Source organism: Lynx canadensis, chromosome B3 (genome assembly GCF_007474595.2).
Source record: "Lynx canadensis isolate LIC74 chromosome B3, mLynCan4.pri.v2, whole genome shotgun sequence".
In the NCBI taxonomy this organism is placed as follows: domain Eukaryota; kingdom Metazoa; phylum Chordata; class Mammalia; order Carnivora; family Felidae; genus Lynx; species Lynx canadensis.
In genome coordinates this window covers 134899743-134925534 of record NC_044308.2, presented here as the reverse complement: position 1 = coordinate 134925534, position 25792 = coordinate 134899743, and the positions used below count along the sequence as shown (strand labels likewise).

At 48.3% G+C, this 25792-nt stretch overlaps 1 protein-coding gene across 2 annotated transcripts in view; it reads right to left on the bottom strand.

Moving 5' to 3' along the window:
• SLC24A4 (solute carrier family 24 member 4) overlaps positions 1-25792 on the bottom strand; it is a 170153-nt gene that overhangs the window by 5086 nt on the left and 139275 nt on the right. For both annotated transcript variants that reach the window (XM_030319822.1, XM_030319823.1), the window contains exons 13-14: positions 7899-8065; positions 3533-3647 (exon numbers count right to left, since the gene is read on the bottom strand). In XM_030319822.1, coding sequence (XP_030175682.1) covers positions 3533-3647; positions 7899-8065 — 282 coding nt within the window. The remainder of the gene's footprint in view (positions 1-3532; positions 3648-7898; positions 8066-25792) is intronic.

Below are 25792 nucleotides of genomic sequence, written 5' to 3'. Positions count from 1 at the left end.
TTTGACCACCGGTGCAGCTGCTGGAAGCCAGGTCCTGCCCCGCCTCCTGCCCTGTCGCTGTCCTTTGCAGACCTCCGGGATACAAGGCCTCCCTCGACACTGACACTGTCTTAAGTGACTTGAAAATCGTGGCAGCTTGTTGCCGCTGGGGGCGGAAGCTCTGGGAAATCACCCTTCCCGCGAATGCAGCTGCTGTTTTGAGCCAGATACTTGCCCCCATCGCTCGATGGGTTCATGCCTGAGTTTGAGGGGCACCTGGGTGGCTCAGTCTGGTGAGCGTCCGACTTTGACTCAGGTCACGATCTCACCGTCTGTGAGTTCGAGCCCTGCGTCGGGCTCTGTGCTGACAGCTCGGAGCCTGGAGCCTGCTTCGGATTCTGTGTCTTCCCCCCTCTCTCTGCCCCTCCCCCACTCGTGCTCTGTCTCTCTCAAAAATAAACATTAGAAAATAAAAAATAAAAAAAAAAGATGCCCGAGTTTGAGAGGACGAGGGTCTCTCTGACGCGGTGGCCTTCCTGCCCCACACAGGTGCTGCATATAGAGGAACCTTACGGCAACACTTCTCAGCCTTCAAGAGCACAGGACTCGCTTGGGGGCCTCGCTGAAATGCAGATTCTGAGTGGGTCCGGGGTGGGCCTGAGACTCTGCATGTCCCACAAGCTCCACACACAGAGCCGGGAGCCTTCAGGGAGCCGAGGGCGCCCTATCTCTGCGTGCTGCGGGGTCTGCTTGTGGGTGGACAAGCAGGAGTTTCGGTGCCCTCTCATGAACGACCCTGATGTTCTCATCAGTGGGGGAGGGGCGGAGGGAGCCGGGGAGAGAATCTCAAGCAGGACCCGTGCTCATCACGGAGCCCAACACGGGGCTCGATCCCACGACTGTGAGATCATGACCTGAGCCGAAATCAGGAGTCGGACGTGTTCGAACGACTGAGCCACCCAGGCGCCCTTACGATGATACACTCCACCCCTGCCTCGCCTTTCCTCGGTTTCTGTGCCCCCACACTCCACAGGGCTCACTCTGAGATGACGTCCTCCCTCAGAGCCCCAGTCAGCCCCAGCTCCCAGAGCCCCCTTTCTGACCTCACTGGGGCCGCCCCCTCCCCAGGCCTTAACCTTCTAGCATCAAGACCCCTGCCCCCAGACAGCCCGGACTCTGCGGGCAGTTTCTTCAACTGCATTCTCTTGCCCCCTTGACCTCCCATTGTATCAACCCAACAACCCCAGGGCCAGGGAACTTGCCCTCTCTCATCCGTGTGTTACTGGCGCTGGTGTGACTGAGTCCCACCCAACTTTGTGCCACAGAACATCAGCCAGGCCCTCGGGGCTCACTGCCTTTCCCATTCCTCCCTGTACTGGCTTGAACAGTGCCCGGCCCCACAACTCACGTCTGCCCAGCACCTGTGAATTGGGCCTTATTTGCAAGGAGGATCAAAGGAAGGTGAAGTCATAACTGAATTAGGACGGGCCCTAATGCAGGGACCGGTGTCCTCGTGAGGACAGGGAAGTCTGGACACAGACGCACACACGGGGAAGACCACCACGTGCCCACGGAGGCAAAGACCATAGAGACACAGCCTCAAGCCATTCGGTCACCATTACAAGCCAGGAGAGAGGCCTGGGACAGACCCTTCAGCCTTTGGAGGGAGCACGGGCCTGCTACCACCTTGATTTTGGACTTCTAAGTCTCCAGACCCATGCGACAATCAATCTCTTATTTCAAGCCACTGAGTTGTGGTATTTTCGCTATGGCAGCCCTAGGAAATGAATGCATTCACCTCAAAGGTCACTGGATCACACCCCATTCGCCTCAGCTGCTGTCCCCACTGTCCCCGTTCTCCGCAAGCCTCCAACCTACGCCAACCACATTTCCACACTTCTCTCCCCTCAGCTCTTATCTTCTCAGGACCGACCGACCGACCCATCAACCAACCCTTTCTCCTAACTCAGAGGAATGAAAGGTCCTTTGCCGATTTTCCAGAGCCGACTTTCTCGTTGGGGACTTCTGTCCCCTCTGAGGTGTCATTCTGTGATTGGCCCCCACCTCCCGCCCCCCCTCCCCAAACTTTCACACTTTCGTTGGTGGATGAAGATCTATGGAAATGCATGCTGGGTTGCTACCTCACCAGTGGAAACAGCCTTTATTCACTGCCCTTTACGGCTCTTTTGTTCTGCCATTAGACAGCATACAGGTTGACCCATGTCACATAGTGAGCCCTGACTTTAAGAATAGGAAAACAGGGGCGCCTGGGTGGCGCAGTCGGTTGGGCGTCCGACTTCAGCCAGGTCACGATCTCGCGGTCCGTGAGTTCGAGCCCCGCGTCGGGCTCTGGGCTGATGGCTCAGGGCCTGGAGCCTGCTTCCGATTCTGTGTCTCCCTCTGTCTCTGCCCCTCCCCCGTTCATGCTCTGTCTCTCTCTGTCCCAAAGATAAATAAACGTTGGAAAAAAAAAAAAAAAAAAAGAATAGGAAAACGGGCGCCTGGGTGGCGCAGTCGGTTAAGCGTCCGACTTCAGCCAGGTCACGATCTCGCGGTCCGTGAGTTCGAGCCCCGCGTCAGGCTCTGGGCTGATGGCTCGGAGCCTGGAGCCTGTTTCCGATTCTGTGTCTCCCTCTCTCTCTGCCTCTCCCCCGTTCATGCTCTGTCTCTCTCTGTCCCAAAAATAAATAAACGTTGAAAAAAAAAAAAATTAAAAAAAAAAAAAAAAAAAAAGAATAGGAAAACAGAGGCACGTGGGTGGCTCAGTGGGTTAAGCGTCCGACTATTGATTTTAGTTCAGGTCATGATCTTGTGGTTCATAAGATCAAGCCCTGCATCAGGCTCTGTGCTGACCACACGGAGCCTGCTTGGGACTCTCCCTCTTTCTCACTGCCCCTTTCCCACTCTGTGTGCCCCCCCCCCACCCCCGCCTCTCTTAAATAAATAGATAACCTTAGGGATGCCTGGGTGGCTCAGCTGGTTACACGTCCGACTTCGGCTCAGGTCATGATCTCTCGGTTCCTGGGTTTGAGCCCCGCGTCAGGTTCTATGCGGGCAGCTCAGAGCCTGGAGCCTGCTTCAGATTCTGTCTTCCTCTCTCTCTGCCCCTCCCTACTCACACTCTGTCTCTCTCTCTCAAAAATAAACATTAAATAATTCTTTAAATAAACTAAAAAAAAAAAAAAAATAGGAACCAGATATAGGATATCCCTGCTTGGCCGTCCTGGGACCTGAACACTCCTTGTTACTGTTGTATTTGGTATAAGAAGTTGGAGCTTCAGCTCTGTTCAATGTCGCACTGGTGACTTTAGAGCAAGTTCATTTTTATCCAAGTTCGCACAAGCAAATGCTTCCAAAGGGCTGGAGGCGTTATATCTTGGTAGTATTCTCTCCACGGATGGGATCTGCGGCATGATGCTTTCCCACCATCAGCTGGCTCCGTAGCAGGACTTATCAACTACCAGGCAGAAGAGCCATGAACTAGAACTCCGGTGGGGGCCGGGAGCCTGCATGGCGATGCTCACAGCTGTGGGGGCCGAGGCACCGTCCTTACCTTGTCTCGCCACGATTAAGCTGGCCATGCAGTCCGGAACACTCGTGCCTGCCGCCAGGAAAGTGATACCCATGATGACATCCGGGATCCCAAGCGTGTATCCAATAATGGTCACCTGCAGAAGACGGGGGACAGGAACTCACGGAGGAACACCCCGACCTTTGCTTACTCTGAGTGTTTTCCGCTTGAACCACAGCACTGCTGTTTTATTTACTGTTTTCAAAAGTCTAGCAAACGCAGTCAGATGAAAACAAAAGTCACCTACCGTTTCTCAAGACCCACAGACAACCACTACTAACACTTTTCATGAGCCCGCGGCTCTCAAACTCCAGCATGTGGAAAATCTTCTGGGGAGGGAGAGGCTGGTTACAGTGCAGACTTCCGGGCCCCACCCCAAGTTTCTGATTCAGGAGGTCTGTGGTGAAGCCCAGAGTTTATATTCCTCACAAGTTCCCAGGTGGCCGGGACCCTCAGGCTACTCGTCTGGGAACCCGCTTGAAAACCACTGCTTTACAAAACATCCTTGACTTTCTCTTCGGGGTGTGTGTGAGGAAAAAAAAACAGAATCAGATGACACTATCGACACAGATTTTGCAGCTACCTGTTTCATGTAATAATTGACTGTGAACACCTGTCCACCGCACATTCTCAACCACGACACTGTCTTAAACTGATGCACAGATTTCATCGCACGGCTCTGGAGTTTCAGCGCATCCCTCACCGGTGGATATCAAGGTGGTCTCTTTCCCACTGCGTATAAGTGACATTTATTGAGCACTTGCTGTGTACCAGGTGTGTCACATGCACAATCTCAGGCTCTCTATTATCCCCACCCACTGGGGAGGGGCCACTCTCGGCGTGCTCATTTTACGCCCCGGGAAACGGAGGCTCAGAGAGGTTAAGCGGCATTGCCTGTGGGCACGAGGCTGGTGAGCCATGGAGCAGGGATTCTGGACCAGGTCTTTCCGACTCTAAAGGCCATGCGCCAACCTCAACACCGTGCGCCTTGTGCGTACAGCTTTGAGTTCTTACTGCCTCCTAAGGATAAGTCCAAGAAACAGAACCGCCGGCGGGAAGGACATGTGAGCTTTGAAGGATCTTGACGCTCGGTCACACAACTCCCCTGATAAACGCCTGACGCTTGAGAGATGGCTGGGGCCCTGAGTAGCAGCCAGATGGAAAGCCCTAGAAGCGTCTGGATAACCCCATTCAAAATACTCATTAGCTCTGGCTTGCTTCCCCATCTAAAAACTGGGAACACTGGCATCTCTTAGGTAGTTCACGTCTTGATGGATGGCTCCCATCCCAGTGAACAGTTGTTTGATTTAGACAAGCTGGTTTGCTTCTCTGAGCCTCAGTCCCCTCATCTGTAAAACGAGCTTGTTGATAAAGATTAAATGAGAAAGTGTGAAGTGACCATGCCTGGCCTGTGCAAGATGTCCGTAGGTGTGTGTTTCCCTTCTCTTTTGGTCATTCACCGTACAATCCATAGGGGCAGAGAGAATGAGGGTGATCAGATTCACAGAGCTCAGAGAGCGCCAGACGAAGTAGGCTAAGTGCAAAGCTCAGCCCTGGAATGTAGTCAGAGCGTGTGGACTGCAACAACATCCCTCCCGGGACAAAACTTTGCAGGGGGGTTTGAAGATGCCCACGTGCTGAAAGACGGTACCCAGCTCAGCATCACCAGGTACAGGGCAGAGCGCACACTGACAGGCCCGCCCTGGTCTCTGCAGGAAGAGACACCGAGGAGGCCAACACGGACTGCTGACCCATCAATCAGTGTTCAGTCTACCTCGGCCACGATGGAGATCTCCCTAAGTACAACCAGGCCATGGCCGACTTGCTTTCAGTGAGGGATGCCAGACGTCATAAACACAGGAGCCTGGGTTATTCTGATGTTATTGGATGCCTCCATTTTTTTTTCTTAAATCACTGAACTGTGTGGCTAAGAAGCCAAAGGATGGAAGGACAGAAGGAAGGCCTCGTGTGTGCGTGCGCCATCCAGGGCGCTTAGGACCGGAGAGGCCACCTGAGTGTTGCTTTGCCCTGGACTCCGGCCCTGGGCTCTCGGAGCCCACCTGATACTCAGGCTTCGGAAAGGGAAGCAGAGGTGAGTCCAGACTCTGGGGCTATCTGTTGTGACCCAGTGGAAGTCACGGCTCCCCTCCGGTCCTCAGTCTCCCCAACTGTGCAAGGGAGCTGGACACGGCAATCCCTTTCGAAGGACCCTCCGTTTTGACACTGGCATTCAAGAATCATTTGCCCTGAAGGCTTAGGGGTGAGGGATGTAAAAGCTGGTGGGAATAAGGGGTGGGCAGGTGACCCTTCACTGCTCCCTGGCACACCGGTCAGGGCATAAGGAAAGTAAGCTCGTGTCCCTCTGGCCAGCACTTCTTGCTTCCGTAGAAATGAAGACTAACGTGGGGTGCTGTGAGCTATACCAATTGCTACTATCAGGGTCATTCCATTCCCTCCAAACTAAGGCGGGTTGACGTTCAAAACCGTAGGTAAGGGGGCCCCAGCAAAGCGGTTCCTGTGACCCCGGCCAAGCCGCTGCCATGACTCTGCTTTAAGAAGTGTGGGTGGGGTAAGTCCAGGTGGTGTGGATGAGGGTGCTGTTAAATGTCCTGCCTCACTGCCAACTAATAGAGCGGATTTCAGAATACTACTGTTTTCAGTAGAGAAGAAAAAGTCTCACTCAGTCATGAATTTGATCTTATGTAATTCTCATAACCCACCTGAACATCATGGAATACTTTTTTTTTTTTTTTTTACTTGCAGTTGTTAGTTTGGGAACGCACTTTTTAATAAGAGAAACCACTGGATCCTTTTTATCAAATATAAAGATAGGCTGGCGTTAACCCTATTCAGAAAAATGTCAATTTACAAGTGTAATTCATTTAAGGAATAGTTTTCACGATCTTTGTCGTCCTTTTCTGGGGGTGGGGAGGGTTGGAGAGTAGCTATTTTCAACTCCTCCCACCCCAACACACACACACACACACACACACACACACACACACACACACACCCGGCATCTATAAGGACTTTAGCCTTTATCTGAACAAAGCATGGACGCAGCATTGGCTGCACCTTGCGGTGCGAACAGCTGTTAGCTTCGGCCGTGATCGATCTGTCATGCTCAGACCACGATGCCCGAACAGACACTTCCACTCTCCCAATGACCCTGTGAGGCAAGGATGATCGTCCCCCTTTCGTAGAGGAGGTGACTTGTGGCTCTGGAAGCTGAGTCACCTGAGTTCGTGGCTTGTGAGTGGGAGATCTACGATTCAAATTCATTTCCATGTGATCCCACAGCCCTTTTCTCCCCGCCACACTGCTCCTCTGGGGTTAAGGGAAAGGCGGCCCCTGTGCCTCTCAAACCAAGACTCTCTGCCCTCTGCAGCTGGCGTCAGGCATCAGGCTCTCCGCCTGAAATGTCTACACTGCGGTGCGAGCTGCTGACAGGTGAGCTTTCACAGCAACAGAAACAGCTGTCTGTCACTGCTCCTCTCCTGCTCCTGGGCTCCCTACGTGGAGCGGAAGGCGTGGGGACCCCATGGGGTGGCACACGGAGCAAGGGGGAAGGGGCTCCTGCTTGGCCCGCCCCAGGGGGCTGTCCCACATGGCCCAGAGGAGCTTACAAGGAACTGTGCCAATGCCTCTCTGCCTGCAAAACGTCTGTCCCCATGGCATCAGAAAGCTCCAGTAGGAGACTGATAGGCAGCTCGAGGTCACGGCTGAGATCATGGACTCAGGACCCAACACTGGGGACTAACCCCAACTCTAGACCTTACTGATTATGTAACTAATTGTGCCCTAGTTGGTAGTCGTGCAAGGGGGCCGATGACTCCATCTGGATGCCTCAGTTTCCTCCTCTGTAAAATGGGCAAAATAAAAAACACCTACCCCATCGGGTTGTCACGAGGGCAGGGGTTCCGGAAAGGGCTGCCTTGTGTTGTCTCCCTCACGTTCCCCCCAGGGACCCTGGAGAGGAAGGGGGCCTAGTGACTAGCCCCCCAGAGATCCTTATACAGCAGCCACACCACCCCCGCCGTATTCCTCTTTGCACGGCACCCAGGCAGCATGTCTCACAATCTCCGTGTGAAGGTCTGTCTCCCTCAACGCGCCCCAACTCCTGCCTGGAAGGCAAGCGCCACGAGGTCTCTATCTGGGCGCCCCCGGTGCACGGCACTGCCCCGCGCTCCTCTGCTGAACCTTTCTACCCAGCGACGTGCCAACGGCTGCGAAGGGAGGGACTTGCACAGCAGTGCCTGAGGCCGCTCTTTGAACCCAGCTCTCCCAGCCCCCAGCAGGTGCTGGGCAGGGGCTGTGCCTACAGACTGCCCTCGCTTCCTCCACTCACCAGCCACACCATCAGGTAGGAGAAGACAGCAATCCACAGCGTGGCGGTGATGAAGGTGACCATGAAGTACTTCTCCCAGCGGGGCTTGCTGCAGTTGGGGATGGTCACGCACAGGAGGAAGATGAGCGGCCAGGTGAACACCCACTTGGCTTTGTCCCCTCTTGCCTCTGCAGGGGGGCGGAGCCGGGGGCGGGGCGGGGAGAGAAACACATGCCGGGTTATACACCTGCCAGTCTACCTGTCCGTTTCGTTTCTCAAGCCGAACAAGACAACGCCCCCAGTGTGAGCCCCTGAACTCAGAAGTACACGCCTCCATAATGGCACCCTGGAGGCGGTCTCAATAAGACAAGCCGGTAAGTGTTTGCTGACCGAATAACTTCCGTCAGTCCAGATCTTTCGTTCGTCAGAGTAAAGGAAAGCGAGATCCAGAGCCGGAACGGATTTGCCCAGGAGAGCTGGAGGCGGGGATGTGGGATACGGTGGGCTCTGCAATCAGACAGACCCGGGTCGGTGTTCAGACGACCTTGAGCAATCCCATCAACTCCCCCCCCCCCCCCCACCAACGGCAAGAGTTGTAGTAACAACAGTGCTATAATCAGTATACGGAGTCATAGGGCTAACTAAGCGCTTTGCCTTTTAGTGCTTTCTTCATCTGTTGAGTGGGAACGTTTTCTCTTTCTTGGGTGTTCCAGGAATGACATGATGTACACAAAACACACGCTGCGGCATACAGTAGGTACTTTGGAAACCTCAGCTCCTTTGTTCCAAGATCATATGCTCGGCTCGTCGCAAACGCGAGACTAAAGTGTGGGTGTCCTGGCTGGCAGGTAAGACCTCACTGGCCCCTACCGACAGAATCGACAAACAATTCATCCATGGAGAAGTGGCTTCAATAAGCCTGTGTGCAAGCCTGGTGTCCTTAATTAGCCACTGAGTATGGGTACACATGCAGACTCACAGTCAGCTTGTTGCCAATGAAACAGTGGAGGACGGACTTCTGAGGAGTCTCTCCTCCATAAAAGCAATGAGAACACTGGCAAAAATGGTCAGATCCAGCCTTTTTCAGAACTCTGGAAATGGACCAAAGGCTTGTAGTAATCCAGGCAGAGTTCACTTAAGAGGCGCCTGGGTGGCGCAGTCGGTTAAGCGTCCGACTTCAGCCAGGTCACGATCTCGCGGTCCGTGAGTTCGAGCCCCGCGTCAGGCTCTGGGCTGATGGCTCAGAGCCTGGAGCCTGTTTCTGATTCTGTGTCTCCCCCTCTCTCTGCCCCTCCCCCGTTCATGCTCTGTCTCTCTCTGTCCCAAAAATAAATAAACGTTAAAAAAAAAATTTAAAAAAGAAAACTGGCTGCATATCAGTGAGAACAGTGAGCTTTGTGGAGTGTTAACTTGCTCTTTTTCCATTCCTTCCCACCAGCTCTGGAGTAGCCTTGAAAACCATCATCCCCGGCATCCGCCGCAGGGGGCGGGACAAGGCTGGAGCCCCTTCAAGTCCATTCTGGGAGAACTGGCATCTTCTGACCTGTCTGGTGGTTTCCTGGAAGATCCCACTTCCAAGGCTGTCTTTATTTTTCCTGCATCAGAGCTCAGCCAGTGTGAACAGCTTTTTCCTTGGAGGCATTTGTTGAAAAGAATCAGAGGCAACTGCTGAACATCACAGTGTCCACGGGGGTGGATAACAGTTGGGACAGACAATAAGCTGACCAAACAGCTTAAAAAAACAAATCGGGGAATGGGATGCCTAGCGAGGGCTTTGAAAAGCTCCTACATATCTTGGTATCTAAAGACCAAAACCATATGCCCATGGTTATTCACATGCCCGGTGAAGATTTGAGAATGCCCTAAGCTGTCACTTCTGCCTCAGGGTGAGCCTCTGAGCAAGCAAGGAAGTAAAGACTAAGGCACAGTTGTAAACTTCCTGCCTCAGTGTTGAAGGTACGCCTCCAAACACACACAGAACTCATCAGCAAAGCCTGGAAGATTTGTTTTGATCCAGGCATCTAGAGAAATCTCTGTGCAATCATTAGATGACCCTCAAAGAACCTAGAAGCTATCTCAGGGGCTACAGTGAAGAAGAATACAGATTTTACAGAATTAGCTGAGAAAATTCACTAAACAAACATCACCAATAAGCAGTGGCAAAAAGCAGCCCTGGGAAGGGAGAAGAATCTGATGTCTAGCATCATCAAATTATTATTTTAAATGCCCAGTCTTCAACAAGAAGAAATCATGAGACATGCAAAGAAACAAGAAAGTATGGTCCATACATAGGAAAAAAATCAGTCTATAGAAACTATCTCTGAGGAATTCCAGACACTGGATTTACTAGACAAAGACTTTATTTTTTTATTAATTTTTTAAAATGTTTATGTATTTTTGAGAGGTAGAAAGAGACAGAGTGTGAGTGGGGGAGGGAAGACAGAGAGGGAGACACAGACTCCAAAGCAGGCTCCAGGCTGAGCTGTCAGCACAGAGCCCGATGTGGGGCTTGAACTCACGAACTGTGAGATCATGACCTGAGCCAAAGTCGGATGCTCAACCGACTGAACCACCCAGGTGCCTCTATTTTTTTTATTATTATTTTAAAGTTTACTTATTCATTTTAGTAATTTCTACAGCCAACGTGGGGCTTGAACTCACCACCCGGAGACCAAGAGTCGCATGCTCTACTGACTGAACCTGCCAGGCAACCCTAGACTAGGCGGTTCTATAACCACTCCACAACGGAAAGAAATTAGAAATCAACAACACAAGGAAAACTGGAAGTTCACAAATATGTGGAAATTAAACAACATGCTCCTAAATAACCAATAGGTCAAAAAATAAATCAAAAGGGAAATAAGAAAATTCTTTGAAATGAATGAAAATGAAAATACAACATAACAAAACTTATGGGATAATAGGAAAGGCAGTGCTTAGAAACTGGTAGCTATAAATGACTATATTAAAAAAGAGGAAAGATCTTAAATCAATGACCTAACATTTCTCCTTAAGAAACAAAAAAAAGGGCACCTGGATGGCCCAGTCAGTTAAGCATCTGGCTCTTGATTTTGGCTCAGGTCATGATCTTGTGATTCATGGGTTCGAGCCCCATGCTGGGCTCTGCACTGATAGTGTAGAGCCTTCTTGGGATTCTCTCTCTCTCTGCCCCTACCTGCTCGTGTTTTCTCTCTCTCCCAAAATAAATAAACATTAAAAAAAAGAAAAAAAAAGAGCAAATTAAGTCTAAAGAAAGCAGAAGAAAGGAAATCATCGAGATTACAGTAGAAATAAAAAAAATTGAAGAAAGAGAATAAAACTAAAAGTTGGTTCTTTAAAAAGATCAATGAAATTGACAAACTGTTAGCTAGGCTGACCATGAAAAAAAAAAAAGGGAGAAAACTCAAGTTACTAAAATCAGGAATGAAAGAAAGTGATTGTTAACGAGCCTCACGCAAATAAAAAGAATTATTAAAGAAATATTATGAACAACAGTGTGGCAACAACTCACATAGCTTAGGTGAAACAGATAAAATCCTACCAAGACAGAAACAGCAAAGCTGGCTGAAAATGAAAAAAAATAATCCAAGAAGATTTAACAAGAAACTGACATAGTAACAACAACAACAACAACCCTTATAAGTTTACGGCCTTAAAGTACAGCCAGGACCAGATGACTTCATGGTGATTTCTACCAAATGTTTAAAAAAGAATTAGCATGAATCCTTCACAATTCTTCCAAAAGGTAGAAGAGCAGGGAACGGTTCCCAATTTGCTCTATGAAGCCAGTATTATCCTGGTAACAAAGCCAGACATCAAGAGAAAAGAAGCAGACCAATATCCTTATGAACACAGATGCAAAACTCTTTAGCAAAATTCTGCCAAACTGAATCAAGCAAACATATAAAAAGGATCATAATCCCATGATGAAGTGGGATTTATCCCAGGAATGCAGGCTTGGTTCAAATATGAACTTCAATCAATTCAGCATACCATGTTAATAGAATAAAGGAAAAAAAAAAAGCTGCACAATCATGTCCACTGAGGCAAAGAAAAAAAAAGGTATTTGACAAAATCCAACACCTTTTCATGATAAAACACTCAACAAACTAGGAAGAGATGAGAATTTCCTCATCCTGATAAAGGGCATCTACAAAAACCCCCATAGCTAACACAGTTAATGGTGGAAGACTGAAAGCTTTCAACAACATGAGGATGTCTGCTCTGATCATTTCGATTCAACACAGTACTGCAGGTGTTAGCCAGGAACGCTAGGCAAGAAAAAGAAGTCAGTCATTCAGCTTGGAAAGAGAAAGTAAAACTATCCTTATTTGTACATAGCATGATCTTGTAGAGAGAACATTCTAAGAAGTCTACACACACACACACACACACAATTACAATAAACAAATTTAGCCAAGTTGCAAGATATAAGATAAATATACAAAATTAAATTGTATTTCTACACACTGACCATGAACAATCCAAAAATGAAATTAAGAAAACCATTTCCATTTACGATAGCAGCCAAAAAAAAAAAAAAAAAAAAAAACCCAAAAACAACAACAAAAAAACTTAGGAATACATGTAACAAAATTCTGAGATTTACATGCTGAAAACTACCAAACAACATTGAAGGAAATTTAAAAAGCCTTAAATAAATGGAAAGACAACTGTACATTAAATCAGAAGATTTAATATAAAGATGGAAATGTTCCTCACAAACTGATCTATAGGTTCAGTGCAATCCCTGTTAAAATTCTAGCTGACCTTTTTTTGTAAAAATTGACAAGCTGTTGCTAATATTTATATGGAAATGCAAAGGACTCAGAACAGCCCAATCAATCTTGAAAGAAGAACAAAGTTGGAGGACTTACATGCCCTGATTTTAAAATTTACTGGAAAGCTACAAGCACTCAACAAAATGTGCTACTGACATAAGGATTTATCTATCAAAGGAATAGAATTTTGAGTCCAGAAATAAACTAACTCATCTATTTAAGGTGAATTCATATTTAAAAAGGGTGTTAAGGCTATTCAATAGGGAAAGGACAGTCTTTTAAACAAATGGTGCTGGGACACCAGTATATCCACCTGCAAAAGAATGAAATTAGATCCCTCCTTCAAACCACATACAGAAATCAACTCAAAATGGATCAAAGGTCTAAATATGAGGTGAAACTATCAAACTTTCAGATGAAAACAAGGGCATAACTCATGCCATTGGATTAGGCAACGGTTTCTTAAAAGACACACACACACACACACACACACACACACACAAACAAAAGAAGAAATTGGATTTTACCAAAATTTCAAAATTCTGCCTTCAAAAGATACTATCTAGGAAGTGAAAGACAATCTACGAGATGGAAGAAAATATTTGGAAATCATATAAAGTTCTAGTTGGCAGAATATACAAAGAATTCATCACTTAACAATAAAAAAATCCCAATTTGAAAAGTAGTCATAGGATTTGAACAGACAGTTCTCCAAAGAAAAAATAAAAATAGTCAAGAAGTATGTGAAAAGATGCTCAACATATTTTGTCATTAGGAAATGGCAATTAAATGGCTTTGTGCCCACAAGTATGGCTATGCCAAAAAGGACAGATAATAATATTGGCAAAGATGTGGGAAAATGGGGACCCTCCTACGCTGCTGGAGGGAATGTAAAACGGAGCCGCCTCCTGGAAAATAGTTTGGTAGTTCCTCACTATGCCTGCACACAAAAAACTTCTATTCGAATGCTCATCGCAGCATCACACATAATTGCCAAAAGGTAGGAACGACCCAAGTATCCATTAAGCAGTGAGCAAACAAAATGAAGAATAAAAACCCAATGGAATATTATTCATCCATAAAAAGGAATGAGGTACTGACCCACACTGCCATAACTAAATCTAGAAAACACTGTGCAAAATGAACGAAGGCGGACACAAAAGGCCACATGTCATGTGAGTCCATTGATATGAAATGTCTAGAACAGGCCAATCCAACAGAGACAGAAAGATTAATGGTTGTCAGGGGACGGGGGGAACCAGAGTGTTCAAGGATGTGGGGTTTTTTCGGGGGGGGGAGAATTTTCTGGAAATCTACAGTGATGATGGCCGAACAACTTTGCAAATACACTAAAAACCACTGAGCTGTCCACTTCATAAGGGTGAATTTTGTGATACACGAATTATGTCTCAGTAAGAAAAGGAACTGCAAAGTAGGCTGGCAGAAACTCTACTAGCTTTGCATGTCTGTGCTTGAATCTTCCTAAATCATTAAAAGCATATTTGCTAAGAAACCCTCCCCCCAGCCTGCTCATAATAATGAACAGAATATGGTTAGCTCAAAAATCGGCAAATCCATTCATGTATCCGTCCTAGAGACTTCATCAGAGAAACATTCGTCTTCCCAGATCTTCCTCTACATACATACATACACCTTTCTGTGCCTTGTGGTCTTTGTGCAAAGGGCAGAAAGGTTTCCTGCCTGATTGGTTTGTCCACAATTCCTGGCTCTTCCCTCATCAGCCCCCGCCCCAAGTCATCTCGGCTGCTGGGGAACGCCTAGGGCATCTCCAGAACTGAACCAAAACTCCGTGTCTAGGGGAAGAATTCACTTCAGGGAACTGTTAACTCGGAACACTTAAATTCTCGGGCGCATCTTTGGAGATCTATACAAATGCCACAGTAGAAAGGTCGTTTTCTTATTTTCACAGACACAACATTGTGTTGTGTTTCTGCCTGGGATGGGTTTCACATCTGGTTTGGACATCTACCCTGAGCTGGCCCCACCCAGCTGGCAAGCTCACGACCCACCATTGTTTTCTATAAAACAATGCTCCATCAGACCTGCTCTGTGCTTTTTCAACTGTTGGATGAGACCCATTGGTGGATTGTGAAATCAACTTAAGTGGGTGGCAACTGGCATTTTCTTTAAAAGAAGTAAACATTAAGAGTTCTGATCTATAGTAAGAATGAACTATTATCCCATGAGATTTGCTTCCTTTTTATAGTTGGCTGTATGTAAAATACTTATTGCTGTGGATCATGGTCAAAATATGGAAAACTGTGGAGTGCTCATGCTATGCCCCCCCCCCCCACTATCCTACATACACCTTCCACCTGTCTTCACACTCTCCATTATTCAGACTCCTCTGGAAAACCTTTCATTAGCTCAGTCCCTCATGATCTCTTTCTACAGTAACTGCTTTGAATTTTAAGAACACATAGATGTTTGTGAGTTACTGAAACTACCCAAGCTGACCTGCGGCCTTACTGCCCAAATCCACCATCCACACCTTTCCAGGATAGGGTGCAAACACGGCTGCTAGCAGCTTCTGGTGCCTTCTGCAGTAGCCTGGAGCATACGATTAGCAGGAGGTGATGCACTGTCCTACTTTCTAATAGCTGGCACTGCATAATTCAGCACTTTATGTACCGTTTTGTTCCCAGATTGCTGTGTATGCTGAAGTGCAATAGTTAAAGGCCAGGGACAAGACAGGCAGTGGGCAAAAGGTCTGGCATCTGACACGGGTTCAAATCCAGCTGGGTAACTCATCAGCTTTGGGTCATAGGGCAAGCAGTCCCCCCAAATCCCTTTTTCTGACCTCAGATGGGGGTGATGATAGCAAACTGGGGGCTTGGGAACAAGACAGTACTTGTCAGTGCACTGGGGCTGTGAAATACTGACCCAGCTTCAGATATTGTAGGGAGCTATCACCATGGCTCTCGGTGTTGGCTCAGATGTCACGGTCACTTGTATGAGTTCTGAAGCCAGAGCGCAAGCTGCTCACAGGCAAAGACTTTCTGGATTCTTACATTCTTGTGTCCTTGGCAGAGTCCAAAACATGAGAAATGATTGGGAAACCAAGGTCCAGCCAGGATATAGGGACGAGAAGAGGAAAAGACCATCTGACATAAAAACTAATTTAAAAAAAATCTCACAGAGCAGATGTAAGAATTGTCATTTGAAAGAATCCTCTATTCCCAGGAGGGGATTTCTATAGATCACGCTGATGAAATGGGATTTCCTCAACTTCTCTGAGAGAACAGGACATGTCACGGGGATGTATTACCAGAATAGAGACAGAGAACCCAGTCACACCTGATTGGGGAAAGGAGGTGCAAATGTCCTGGAAATGCCCAGGCCTTGCTGGGTGGCTGGGCATGGGAATTCGGATTCACCGAGATTCCTAGGACAACTGTGACAGCAATCCTGATGGGGGGAGGCATTTTCTCCCAGTCACATTTGTGCTCTTGCCTGCCACTGGCCCAGGGGTGGTTTCTTTTTTTTAAATTTTTTTTTTCAACGTTTATTTATTTTTTTTGGGACAGAGAGAGACAGAGCATGAACGGGGGAGGGGCAGAGAGAGAGGGAGACACAGAATCGGAAACAGGCTCCAGGCTCCGAGCCATCAGCCCAGAGCCTGACGCGGGGCTCGAACTCACGGACCGCGAGATCGTGACCTGGCTGAAGTCGGACGCTTAACCGACTGCGCCACCCAGGCGCCCCCCAGGGGTGGTTTCTATCAGACTGAGTTAATCAGAGTCTGCTTCCCAGGATGAACTTGAGACAAAACTGTGAAGTGAGGGTAGGAGAGGCAGAAGGATCAAGTTTCAGGGGCAAGGGCTGAAAGAGAGGCAGAAAAGGGGGATAGGTAGAAAGGGGCCTGCCTGATCATGTTTCCTGGCCCTGCTTGGTCCCGAGACCCGCCTGCACCAGCCCCGGAAAACACATATGTACCTTTCTCAGAAATTTCCCTTTCCTGTTTGGGGGGGGCTCTAGCTGGTTTTTGTTTCTGGTAGCCAAAGGGTCCTAAGCAGCAGTGAAGACAGAAACAGCCCTGCTGTAGGAAGGGTTTTTCATCCTGCTACCCTGGCCGGAAGCTTCTCACTCCTTGTTTTAATTCTGTGCTCACCACGCAGCCTCCTGCCCCAGGATGTGGTCTCCTGACATGTCCACCAGGCTGGGCCCCAGCTCGCTCATCTGCAAAGTGAGGACGAGGCTACATCATTCGTTCTCAGGACTTGCTGAACAACCATATCACCTGGGGTGGAGGGTGTGCTTAACATAGTTTCCCGAGCCCTACTGAGGTCCTACAGACTCTTTCTGCTTTAATGCCTTCAAGGCTGTGCTCAAATACACGTTATGTTGCCAAATCCAGATCTAGTGTGTTTTAAAATGCACCTAGCATTGGTTTTAATCAGGTATGGTAAGATGCACAAAAATGATGGTTTTTTTTTTTTTATATATGAAAGTTTTTATATTCACAGATCCCTAGCAACAGGAGGTGAGGCATGCCACGCTGGGGAAGGACCAGGGTTGGTCAGCAGACAGAAGGAACAGGTGGAAAGCATTGGACAGGAGCCTTTATTGGGATTTCCATGGGAAAGAGCCAGTACAGTGGGAAGGCTTAGGATTGGCTAGTTTGAATAATGTCCGCAGGCTCTGGGTGTCAAGGCCATCTCTAATTATCTGGTATTTGACCCTGGGGTGGTCAGGGCAGAGGAAAACTGCCTCGTGGGGTGGGAGAGGCAGACAGAGGTGGCGGTTCAGAGTACTGGGATCTGGATTGGTTAGTTTGCGAATAAAAGGTATGCTCCTGCATAAGTTAGTAGTATGCAATCTCTAAAAATCAGCAAGTTCGAGTGCTTCTGGGTTGTACTGGCCAGCACCCATTCCTTTACTGGTAGCAGCACGCTACTGTTCCTTTAGAGAGCCAACCCCCCATTACCACATCAGCCCATGTGGCTTGGAGGGCTGACTCCACCTCCTACCTCTATGGGTGGGTGTGTGATTCAAGCTTGGCTGATCATGTGTCCCATAAATACTTGGTGTGTGCATTCTCTGTGCTAGGCACCATTCTCGGTAGTGGGAATCCAACAGTGAACAAGACAGCAACCCTTTCCACAGAGGGGTTTACACAGGTTTGGGGCTGGGCGCACGACTAGAGTGTCAACCCCGGGGATTTTGCTGGGAATCGCTGCCTCTAATATCCACCGTCCCCTCCTTCTTATTAAAGGAATCCTATTACGCGTGCAACATTTTCCAGCTAGAAACCTTAAGTTCCTAGGCTTTCCTGCGGGTAGGAGGGGTCACAGACGGTGCTAGCAACGAGACGGAAGGGCAAGTCCACACGATGGAGCTTCTAGAAAGGTGAATATTTTCCTGAGGAGACAAGACTAGTGACACGTGTCTTCTGCCCTCCGTCCTTCCTCCTTGTTCCTGGCTGAAACACGGACACACCAGAGTTGCAGGAGCAACTGGCAACCCTGAAGACAAAAGCCACCCACTAAGGATGGAGGAACAGAAAGGGGACACTGACGATATGCTAGAGCTACAAGACTAACTTCGAGTCCCTAACTTCAGGGCTTCTTTCTTGTTAGGTAACAAGAACCCCTTGAGGCGAAGGTTCGGTCACTTGAATTTTCTGTTACATGCAGCTGAATGCAATGTTTAACTCAGACAGGGGCACAGCCTGTGCAGTGAATTAACCCAATGGGATGGGAGCCTGGACGGCTGGAAGACATCTCTGTAAGATGCCCAAGGATGGAGCCACCCCAGGGAAAGCACCGCCCGGAGATGGACGGTGTCTTGTAACCATCTGAGCCCAACGTTCAGCTTTGCCTGAAGGTAGATTCTCCCAGAGAACTTGCCACTATGGGCTTTTTGGCTCAAACCAGCCTGAACTGGGTTTCTCTAACAGTAAAAGAGTCTGGACTGATTCATGGGTGAAATGAGTTTTTTGGGGGCAGGGAGCTGCAACGGTAATGCAGCAGTGTCTATGCCTCGGGACATCTCCCCCAACACCACCAGCAGCAGCCCCTGCTGGCTCCCACTGCCTTTCCTTCAAGTTCAATGTCGGGGACATCTGAGATGCTCTGCACAGACTCCAACTGACGTGCAAACACAAGAGAAAGAAGGGCTGCAGCTGTTTGTGTCACTAAACTCTCAGGTTTTTCTTCTGAAGTAGAAAATTACAATATAATTATGTGGCAAAAATCCTTAAAATGAACTGTAACAAAACAGATGGCTAATCATACTGGAGGCAAAAATTGAGAACGGATACAATTGCTGATGAAAATTTCAAACACATTCATTTGGACAGTTCTCTAGACACGCCAACTAAGGGAGTGGTTAACTTGTGGCACGTGGGGCTGTGTGTCGCTGCACGATAGAGGTCCACGAACCCTGGGGCCGGGAGCGTCTGCACGACCTAGGGAGTGTAGCCATAGACCAGGGGTCCTCAAACTTGAGGTTAAATCTGAATCCTCTGGAGAGCTCCTTAGATGCTCCCCAGAGCTAATGGCTTGGCAGGTCTGGAATGGGGGACCCAAGAATTTCCATTTCTAACAAGATCCTAGGTGCCTTGCTTGTACTGGGACCACACTTTGGGAACCACCATTTCTGATGAACTCCGTATTGAAAAACAGCATGTAATTAACAAACTAAAAATTCACCCATTTAAACGTACAATTAGTATTTGTATATTACGAAGCTGTGTAGCCATCACCACTATATAATTCCACATGGTTTTCATCACTCCCAAAAGAAACCCTGTACCCATCAGCAATCATGCCCCATTCCCCCTCCTCTCTTCAAACTCTGGCAACCACTGACCTGCCTCTATAGATTTGCCTATTTTGGACATTCCATATAAATGGAATCACAATATTTATCTGTGTCTGCCTTTCACTTACATGTGTTTCCAAAGTTCATCCATGTTGTAGCAGGTATCGGTATTTCCTTCCCTTGTATGGACGAATAATATTCCATTGTATGACTACACCATATGCTTACCTGTCATCACTTGATGGGATATTTGGATTGTTTCTACTTCTTGGCTACCATGATTGAGGCTATGAACATTCATGAACAAGCTTTTGTGTGGGCACAGGTTTTCATTTCTCTTGGGCATACAGCTAGGGGTGGAATTGCTGCGTCATATAGTAACTTTGTGTTTAACTCTTTGAGGAACTGACAGAGTAATTCCCAAGAGGCTGAACCATTAGGCATTTCTAACAGCAGCGTGTGAGGGTTCCAATAGGTCCGCATCCTTGCCAACACACTTTCTCTTTTGAACCTTGCCATTCTAGCGAAGGGGTATTTCACTGCAGTTTTGATCTACATTTCCCCGATGACTAATAATGTTCAGCATCTTCTCGTGGACTTACTATTTGTACATCCTCTTTGGAGAACTGTCTATTCAACTCCTCTGCCCATTTTAAAAATTAGGTTGTCTTTCTGGTGGTGGGTTCCAAGAGTTCTGTATATATTCAAGATACTAGATCCTTATCAGAAATACGATTTACAAATGTTTTATCCCATTTTATGAGTTGTCTTCTCATGTTCAGTGTCCTATAAATCACAAAAGTTTTACATTTTGATGAAGTGCAGTTTATGCTTTTCTTTGGCTACTTATGGTTTAAGAATCCATGGTCCAATCCAAAGTCATGAATGTGGACACATGTTTTCTTCTAAGACTTCCATATTTTTCGCTATTACATTTAGGTCTCTATTTCATATTGAATTATTTTGACGTGAGTTTGGGATACAACTTCACTTTTTTTTTTTTATTGTGGTTATTTTCCTAGCACCATTTGAAGACTCTTCTTTCCCCATCGATCTTGGCACTCTTATCAAAAATTACTTGACTTTAAAAGCATCGGGTGTATTTCAAGACTCTCAATTCTATTCCATTGATCTACACTTCTGCCCTTATTTTAGAACTAGTCTTGGTTACATCTTCGTAGTAAATTTTTTTAAGTTTATTTATTTTGAGGCAGTGAGAGTGCACAAATGGGAGAGGAGCAGAGAGAGAGAGGGAGAGAGAGAGAATCCCAAGCAGGCAATGCAGGGCTCGAACCCATAAACTGCAAGATCATGACCTGAACTGAAACCAAGAGTCGGACACTTAACTGACTAAGTACCTAGGCACCCCTGTGGTAAATTTTAAAATCAGGAAGTGTGAGTCCTTTAACTTTGATCTTTTTCAAGATTGTTTTGGCTATTCAGGGTCTCCTGCATTCCCATATGAATTTTAGGATTAGCCCACCAATTTCTTGCAAACAACAACAAAAAAAGCGAGATGGGATTTTGATTGTTCAGGATCTGAAGATCAATTTGGGGACTTATGTCATTTAAAATATATTTTTTTTAATTATTAAATGTTTATTTTTGAGAGAGCAGGGAAAGGACAGAGAGAGAGGGAGACACAGAATCTGAAGCAGGCTCCAGACTCCAAGCTGTCAGCACAGAGCCCAATGTGGGGCTTGACCCCATGAACCATGAGATCATGACCTGAGCCAAAGTCAGATGCTCAACCGACTGAGCCACCCAGGCGCCCCTCATTTAAAAGATTTTAAATCTTCCTATCCAGAACATGGAATCTAGATCGTTGAGGTCTTTCAATGATATTTTGTAGTTTTTAGTATGCACTTCTTATGCTACCTTTGTTAAACTTATTCCTAAGTATTTTATTCTGTTTGATGCGATTACAAATGAAATTGTTTTAATTTCACTTTCAGGTTAACGGTTACTGGACAGAAATACAACTAAAATTTGTACATTGCTCTTGCATCCTGCAAATTTACAGTTTTTTGGTGGATTCCTCAGGATTTTCCGTATGCAAGATGTTATCTCTGAATAGTTTTACATTTCCTTTCTCATCTTGAGGCCTTTTATTTTTTCTTGCCTGTTTGCCTGAATAAAGGCTCCAGCACAATGTCGGATAGAAGTAGTGAGAGTGACATTTTGGTTTTGGGTCCTGATCTGAAGGGGAAAGCTTTCAGTCTTTTCACCGTTAAGCACGATATTAGCCATGGGGTTTTTGTAGACCTCCTTTATCAGGTTAAGTTTTCTTCTATTCCCAAGTTTGTCACGTGTGTGTTTTTGTTTTTTTTTTCCATCAAGAAGGGTGTTGGGGGGCGCCTGGATGGCTCAGTCGGTTGAGCGTCCAACTTCAGCTCAGGTCACGATCTCACGGTCCGTGAGTTCGAGCCCCGCGTCGGGCTCTGGGCTGATGGCTCAGAGCCTGGAGCCTGCTTCTGATTCTGTGTCTCCCTCTCTCTCTGCCCCTCCCCCGTTCATGCTCTGTCTCTCTCTGTCTCAAAAATAAATAAACGTAAAAAAAAAAAAATTTAAAAAAAAAAAAAAAGAAAGGGTGTTGGATTTTCTCAAACACTTTTTCTCTATGGAGATGATCATATGTTTTTCCTCTTCAACAATGTGGTGTCTTGTTTTCTCATACGTTGAGCCAATCCTGCATTCCCAGCATAAATTTCATTTTAACTCCATTTCATAAAGAGGAAAGCAAAGTTCCATGAAGGTTACTAGACTGCCCCCAATCTCACAGAAAACTAGAGGCGGAGCCCCAGACTCTGCCTCCCCAGCCAGCGACCTCCAGGCTGGCCTTTGTGGAGAGGCAGGGGGTGAAGGTGAAGCACGGTCAAGGCTAGATCAATGACTGACCTCACCGTCACCCCAAATTTGTGTTGTGTCTTCACATCTTGGAGGTGGTTTGCATGCACACTCTCTCTGTTCTTCACATCAACTTTTTGGGGGATATTCTCCCTACTTCACAGGTTAAGTACATTGAGGTTTGGTGAAATTCAGTGACATAAACATCTCAGAAAGCGAGAGGTAGTGCCAGGACTTGAAAGCAGATCTTCAAAGTTTAGATCCTCAGTCCTTTCTACTATATTGCTCGCCTGCCCTGAGTTCCCTGCTTTCAAGGCCTGGGGACATCCTTTTGCTACCCACCAGCTGTCCATCTAGAGCCTTCAACTCTTAGCTCATGGCTGTGATCTAAACAGAAAAGTCCTCTGGAGAGGAAACCATTAAAGTTTTCTTATTCCTTGGGGCAAATGAAGTTTAGAATCAATTTTTAGCTTTCAATACATTTTTATCCTTAGACTTAGATATCGTCCATATTTAGACTTAGCATTAAATTAACTGCTTTCTGGGGCACCTGGGTGGCTCGGTCAGTTGAATATCTGACTCTTGATTTTGGCTCAGGTCATGATCTCACGGTTCCTGAAATCGAGCCTCGCACAGGGCTCTGTGCTGACAGTGTAGAGCCTGCTTAGGATTCTCCCCCCACCCCACCTTTCAAAATAAACAAACATTAGAAATAAATGAATTGCTTGCTTTCTGAGGGGCATAGAAGCTCCATAATTAACTGAGGCTAGACTGCCAGGTTCAAATCCCAGCTATGGTATATGCTGTGCGAACTTGGAAAGTATTAAGCCTCTCTGCATCTTCAGTTTCCTCATCTGTAAAATGGGGAGAACCATGGTTCCTACCTCACAGCACTATGGAAAACTAAAAATGAGCCAACATAAGTGAGGTATTTAGAATAACACCCGGTGCTGGGGGGGGCGTCTGGGAGGCTCAGTCAGTTAAGCATCTGACTTCAGCTCAGGTCATGATCTCACGATTCACAAGTTTGAGCCCCGAGACAGGCTGGAGCCTGGAGCCTCGTTCTGATTCTGCCCCTCCCCCACTCACGTTCTCACTCTCTCAAAAAAAAAAAAAAACATACAAAAATAATAACACTCGTTGCCAAGTGAACACTAAACTTAGCTAGCTATTGTTGATGTTAACAATTGTATTAACTTCCACTTAATTGCGTACGGCTGCCAAGCACCGGGCTGGGTGTTTTTACAGAAAACAGGCTCAGAGAGCTACGGCAGCGTGCCAGAGGTCACACAGCTAAGAACTGACAGACCCAGGATTCCGACACCGAAGCCTCTTATGACCCCGTCCTGACTTCTGGAGGGTGGGTTTTGATCTTGAGGGCACTAGAGGGTCGAGGAGAGGCCGCATGGGAAGCAAACGAGGTCAGGACCACAAGCAAGCTGATCTGCCACGCTGAGGCTTGGGAGGGAGGGGAAAAATGAAAGCGAGGATGAGGAAGTAAACACCAGCCTTCAGCAAAGTCAGAGGCAGGTCCCGCTGAGGGCTGACACAACGATGCAGGCAGGCTGGGCACACGGGGACCCAAAGCCCAGGAAGGATGTACCTGGCAGCCTAGGGTGGAGTCCTTCCCCAAGGGAGCCACCTTGGCCTGGTCTCCGTCTCCCCCATCCCCCAACACCGGCACAGCCAGGGGACAGACGTGGTAACGGAGAAGCGGGGTTGAGTTCCCTCGGCTGGTACAGACCCCCGGGCCCCCACCCCGGCCCTGTGGAGGCTCCACATCCAGCTCTGCGACTGGACGTAAAGGGGTCCCAGAGCCGGAAGGTCTGGGGTTGGTGTGCCAACGTCCTCATTCTGAAGACCCCAAGTGAGGGCCAGCTCTGGACCCCGCTTCAGGGATCTCAAGACTTCCAGCAGAGAGGGTGGTTCTGTTCCCAGTCTCTGCTATGTGGCAGCGGGTGGACCCCCAGCCTCCCCGAGCCTCCACGTCCCCCTCCGGGAGATGGTGGTAAGTCCTCGGCCTCACCCCCCTCAAGGTACGGAGCTCATTGCCCAGTCTCTGAGGGCCTCGTCTGAACTTGGAGGCCCCAGGAGCACGAAACAGGGGACGCGCTAATCCCAGAAACACCAAGAGAGTCCAGAACACTCGCTGGCCTGCCACTCCCCACCAGCACACCCTCTGGCCTTGAGCGTTCTGCACACTCTACAAGGACAGAGCAGGGCTGGTGGTTCCCAGTGTTTGAAAACCACACAGACCCAGCAGCCAGCCTCCTCCCTCCCCTTCCTTCCTGCTGCCCCTTACAGCTCAGGGCCGACATGCCACCTTAGCAGAAGGCCCTCTTGGCCCAAGTCAACAGTGGCACCAAAGGACGGCACTTTGGAGTCGGGCAGGCCTGGGTGCCGGCCTCACCTGTGGCACCCCCTCTTCCGTGTGCAGCTTCCTGAGCCCCAGTCCGCTCATTCGGTAAATAGGGACGAACACCAACCACCAGCAGGGCTGCTGGGCAGTACCCTAAGTACTTAACATAAGGTGCTGAGCCCAGTGCTGGGGCCAGAGCAGCTGCCTGATGAAGCTAGAGTCTGGGGCCCCGCCCCCCCCTCGGTCTCCCAGAGACAGAGCCATGCACGTTCCTTGGCAGGTCCGGTCTGAGTCATCAGTAAACGCTGGGTTTACTGCTTTCCTCCCTGCTGCACTTTGGCTCTCGTGGAAGTGGATGTCCTGAGCCGGCCCTCCGCTCCCGTTCTAACCTCCCTCCAGTGTCCGCAGAGGTAGCTCCCTGACTCCCTTGCAGCTCCAGTCCCGGACTCAAAAGAGCGTCCGTCATGTGAGAAGAGTGGAGGCGGGGCCAGGCTGCCTTCCTACTGCTTTAGAGGCACTCTGGTCAAGCAGGGCTCGGGGGATTACTGGGATTTGCTACAGGGCGTCCGTGCCCAGGCACTAGCTGCGTGGACATCAGAGACGGTCCGGAGGTCTGGCCATCGTCCCAGTGTCCAGTTCGTGTTGCTGTGGGAGCTGAGGCACAGCTGTGGCAGCGGCCTCCCAGTCCCTGGATCCCAGCTCTGATGGGAAGATCTTGAACTCAGCAGCTCTGTCACACCCTGGCTCCCCACCGCCCTGATTCTGGTGTGGCGGCGGTGGGAGCTGGCTCAGCGGGTGGGCTCCATTGTCACGGCCGGTGTCCAGACTAGAGTGCCCTTCCCATGATCACGTAGGGCACCTACATCTCCTCTGTGTTAACTTCTAGTTTTCCTGCGTCTAGAAGGGCTACAGCCACCATCTCCTGATAGCGCTAGAGGCAGCTGTCATGGGTCCAACAAGGGATGCCGGCGTGCATGTGCCCAGACCCTCCTGCTCAGGGCCACCCTTCTTAGGGGCCACCAAAGCCATGGTGGCTAGCACAGTAGACTGACCAGGGGTGGACATCTGACCTCTGGACCAATGGAATTCTCTCTCTCAGGACTGTGGAATTCAGATACAGCACCAGTAAGCTAAGTTAGGGA